The sequence below is a fragment of the Lactuca virosa genome, chromosome 4, assembly GCF_052849685.1.
Source record: "Lactuca virosa cultivar CGN04683 chromosome 4, Lactuca_virosa_CGN04683_v6, whole genome shotgun sequence".
Classification (NCBI taxonomy): Eukaryota; Viridiplantae; Streptophyta; class Magnoliopsida; order Asterales; family Asteraceae; genus Lactuca; species Lactuca virosa.
Window position 1 is genome coordinate 327,078,981 of NC_136429.1, and position 4,702 is coordinate 327,083,682.

The 4,702-nt window shown below is 32.3% G+C and overlaps 1 protein-coding gene across 1 annotated transcript; it reads left to right on the forward strand.

Annotated features, from left to right (window-relative positions):
* Positions 1-1,884: 1,884 nt before the first annotated feature.
* LOC145108537 (putative carbohydrate esterase At4g34215) lies at positions 1,885-4,068 on the forward strand. Its single transcript, XM_079045574.1, has 2 exons — positions 1,885-2,626; positions 3,787-4,068. Exons 1-2 carry the CDS (start codon positions 1,991-1,993, stop codon positions 4,000-4,002), a joined length of 852 nt encoding a protein of 283 aa, XP_078901700.1. The 5' UTR covers positions 1,885-1,990; the 3' UTR covers positions 4,003-4,068.
* Positions 4,069-4,702: the final 634 nt, after the last annotated feature.

The window sequence follows — 4,702 nt, forward strand, 5'->3', positions numbered from 1 at the left end:
AGACTTTTCTAGACAGCCCAGTGGAACGCTAGCAGACTCGCAACCTGTATGTGTTTATTTAAACTAGGTGCTCACCAGTTGTACTCCATCCCCCTCATGGTTGCCATATTTGACATAAATTGTTCAGAAATCCCCTAAGTAGTGTTATCACCCTGATGAATTTCTTTAGGCTAGGTCCCTTTTATTAGATGCTTTAAGGACGTAAAGCGAGGATAACGGGAACGGGTAATCGGGTTTGTTTGGTTTGATGAAATTAAGAAATTTATTTATTGTGGGTTGAAAACCCTACATGCTCACCAGACTCCCCAGCCCGACCCACTCAGTTTCTTGTATTACAGGTAGTGGCAAAAGCATAGTTGGATGAACTGACGAGATATTATGAATTTTAGGCCAATAGAAAATAAATAGAATGTTGTAAGGCCTATGTTGTTTTTGAGGCCAAATTTGTTTTGTGGCCTAGGATGTCTGTTGGTTTATGCTTTTGATCTATATCGATGTTCACATCCCGAGTTTTGTAATACAATGAAAATACATTTTTTTAAGGAAATGCTTTGATAAATCTTTATCATATTTTGTTTTGGGAACAAATTCCGCAACACTTTTCTTTGAAAGATTACTCTGATTTTACTATAAAAGCATAAACGAAATCGGTCTTTTATGGCCGTGAAATTGGGGATGTTACATTAAATAAATTCAGTTCTTAGCAAGAATTAGACCAACTGCTTAGGGGTTTTTACATTTTTTATTTTTATTTTTTTTATAGAACATTTACAAAGATAGAAATGGTAATGGTCATCGGTTTTTATCCAAAGGAAAGTCTAATTCAAGGGTTCTATTAAGAATTTTGACGTCTTATTATTATATATTTTGTAAGAAATTGTGGTTGTTGAATTAGTATTTATTAGCCTAATGCAAAGATGGCAACGATCACGATGTTGGTTTGATCGACAATAAATGGTGGTCATGGGTTTCTAGTCATAGGAACGTATGATAGTGGTGGTGGGTGTGGTTATATCAACAATGGGTAGTGCTGATATATTTCTGGCCGGAAGGAAAATATGGCAATGGTGACGACATGTCATGTTTTGGTCTCGAAAGAAATGCATGAGAGGAAGATAGAGTCGGTGGTAGAAGAGTAGGGATATAATTGATGAGTTAAAGATAGTGATGGAAATGAGGCAGGTTTATGATTGGATTGACCATTCCTGTCCACATCCCCGAGTGTCTAGGATCGTCCCCATCCCCATCCTCATCTCTGACGGATGCGGTGAATCAAATCTCATCCCCTTTGTATTTTGAGCTTTTTCCCAGTCCATCTCCAACACATCCCCAATCTATCAACATAATAAACTCAACTTACACAACAAAACTAATGTTAATAAGCGATAAAAACCAAATGTCATAATCAGATTTTTTTTACATCAATCATAGAGTTCAAAATTTTTATTAATTCAAAATTTTTATTAAAAATCGGGTGAGGTGGAATTTTCATCCCTAGTTAAAAAGAGATACCATGAAATTTTTTATTTTTCAATAACAAATGTATCAAAATAAATAATAAAATATTAAAAATAAATCAAAGGATATGTTTTCTAGAAACTTAATCCCAAAAAAGATATTTTTTAAAACTTAATCCCATAAAAGATATTTTTTCAAATACAACTTCAAAAAGATTCTCCTCCATAAACAATAAAAAAAAAATCTATATGATTCACGTTTTCTCAAAAATAAATATTACTACATAAAGAATCATTTAAAAAATAAAAATTATATACAGATAAGGTGTTTAATTACTTGTTTTCTAGTGTAATTAGACTTTAATTCAGGTAAAATACCCATTAAACAATCCAATCTCGGCTTTCATTACAAGACTAAAGTTGCTTTTGGGAACATAAAACAATCAAAATATTGCACATCGCCGAATTCATGATCTCCTTTCGCTAATTTCCTCACTTTATATTTTCCATTTTTCCAAAGGGTTTAATATCCCATGGCCAAAAATGGCCTTAACCTAACCATGTTCTTCCTGTTCATCATAACATACTGCTATTGGGAGAGCCACGTGAAACTCGCTGACTTCATCACTCCTTCTCCAAATTCGATCCATCTTATCAAAGATATTTTCATACTCGCCGGTCAAAGCAACATGGCCGGGAGAGGCGGAGTGATCGAAAGAAACTGGGACGGAATAATCCCACCGGAAATCCAGTCCAATCCCGGAAAGATTCTACGATTGGGTGGTGATCTGAATTGGGAAGATGCAGAAGAACCACTTCATGCCGATATCGACGTCAACAAGACTTGTGGAGTTGGGCCAGGAATGGCGTTTGCTAATGCGCTGATCGACGGCGATCCACGGCGGTTTCCGGTAGTGGGGTTGGTGCCGTGTGCTATTGGAGGGAGTGGGATTGATGAGTGGTCGCGTGGGGGTAGACTTTATGAACGGTTGGTAAGGAGGGCGGCGGTGGCGGTGGAACGCGGCGGAGAGATTAGAGCGGTGTTGTGGTTTCAAGGGGAGAGAGACACGATTAACATCACCGATGCTGAATCGTATAAAGGAAAATTACAGAGATTATATATCGATTTAAGAACTGATCTAAATTTGCCTTTGCTTCCCGTAATTCAGGTATTAATTTCTTGAGTTTTTTTTACCCATTTGATCAAAATATTGCCGATTACTACGGTTTCTAGATTGGATTTTGGTCAACTAGTTGAGTCAATGAACTCAACTGGATTAAAATCGACAAAGAGTTGATCTTGATAGTCGTGTCTAACACTCTACCAACAAAATATTAAAAATACAAACGCTGTTTGGCCCACTTTGTTTTGTAATGGCACTAGCCGCACACACCGGATGCACTAGTCCAACGAGTTAGGTGGGTTTTGTTCATGAAAAAAAGGTTTAAAGTAAAATAAATAATAAAATAATATATATATATATATATATATATATATATATATATATATATATATATATATATATATATATAATGAAAAACTTTCTTTTTTTTGGTTCCTCATAATTCTGTTTTTATTTTTTACTGATTTATATAATACTATGGTGTTTGATGGAACACTATGTAATTATGAATTAATCTGTCACTTACTTATACATGCATGGATTATTTATTTATTCATTTTTGAATCAATTTTATTATGTAAACTATTTCAGTTTAGAATTATCCACGTCTTTGTGTAAACATTATATATTTTATTTACAATTTATGTGGGCTTTTGGAATTATTTTATTGAAATGTGAGATTATTATTTTAATACTAATTTTATAAATATATCTATAATATATTAGTTGTTTATCTAAAATTAGATAAAAAGCAAAAAAGACAAGACATTTTTTCGTGTCACCAACTAATTTTTTCTCTCCGTAATTCCATCTATTCCAAAAGTTTCCCGATATAATATGACTTTGCTATTATATAACATAATAACAATACCTAAAAGATAAATCATCATGAAGGATGTATTTTACAATGGTAGTAACAATGTGTCCCACACTCCTACCTTTGAAAAATTCCACATCATTACACAAATTAGAGAATATTCATATTGGTCACTAATATTCTCTAATTAGCTTCGAATCAAATACAATGATATTTCAAATTATGAAGGAAACATCAAACATCAATATACATGTCAATGGGTAGAAGAAAAAAAAGTGTAATTACAATGTAAATTGTATGCCATGTTAATTAAATGGTTTATGACACAATTTTTTCGAGCAACATGATTTATTCTTTATTTTAATTTTATTTTTTTTTTAAATTATAGGTTGCTTTAGCTTCTGGTGAAGGATCTTATGTAGAAAAGGTTAGAGAAGCTCAACTTGGAATCCAGCTTCCGAATGTAATAACAGTTGATGCAAAGGGACTACAACTACAACCGGATGGACTTCACCTCAGCACCCAAGCCCAAGTTCAGGTCGGGGAGATGATGGCTCATGCTTATACTACATTCCGATTATTGTCACTAGTTACAGGAGATTAATTAAGAATCCTTGTGAATAATACTGTTATTGTTATACACATAATGATCTGTGCATACTTTTTTTTTTTTTTTTTTTTTTAAATTATAGAGATACCCATTCATGGCTTAGTAAATTTAGAAAATAACACCTTGTGACCCTTGCAAATTATTAAATTTAATTGGGCATTGTTTAAAAAAGAAATGTTTGATAATCAACATATGTTTCTTTGCATTTATTGAATATTATAAAAACAAAAATCTCAGCCACAATCAACAACACATTGTTTTTCTTATTCGTTTAGAAATGCAATCGATTGTTTGACGTTAAAAAACTTGATTTTGTACATTTTCCTACTTAACTAATAGGTATAATAAGGTTTTTTTATTGGGTTAACATTATATAATGTTTGGATGAGCTAAATATGCTTACAGACTTAAATAATGAGTTTTTAATAGATTAGTGAATTCTAAATAAAAAATGAGTTTTTAATAGATTAGTGAATTCTAAATAAAACTGCAAAAATGATCCATTTGTTATGTTGAAAATTTCCACTTTGGTCGAAAAAGTGGACTAGCACCGTCCAAAATAAGTATTTTGTTGCGATTTTGATTCAAAAGTTTTTAAAAATACTTAAAATGATGCATTTGCCTTTTTTTCCTAAACAAATATATAAATTTTAAGAGTTTACAAACCTATTATCACCTTTAGAATGATAACCAA

Excerpts from the sequence above, each read along its gene's own strand:
- LOC145108537 (XM_079045574.1), top strand. The coding sequence starts at position 1,991 with ATGGCCAAAAATGGCCTTAACCTAACCATGTTCTTCCTGTTCATCATA. Across the intron at positions 2,627-3,786 it reads CTTTGCTTCCCGTAATTCAG|GTTGCTTTAGCTTCTGGTGA; the intron begins GTATTAATTTCT and ends TTTAAATTATAG.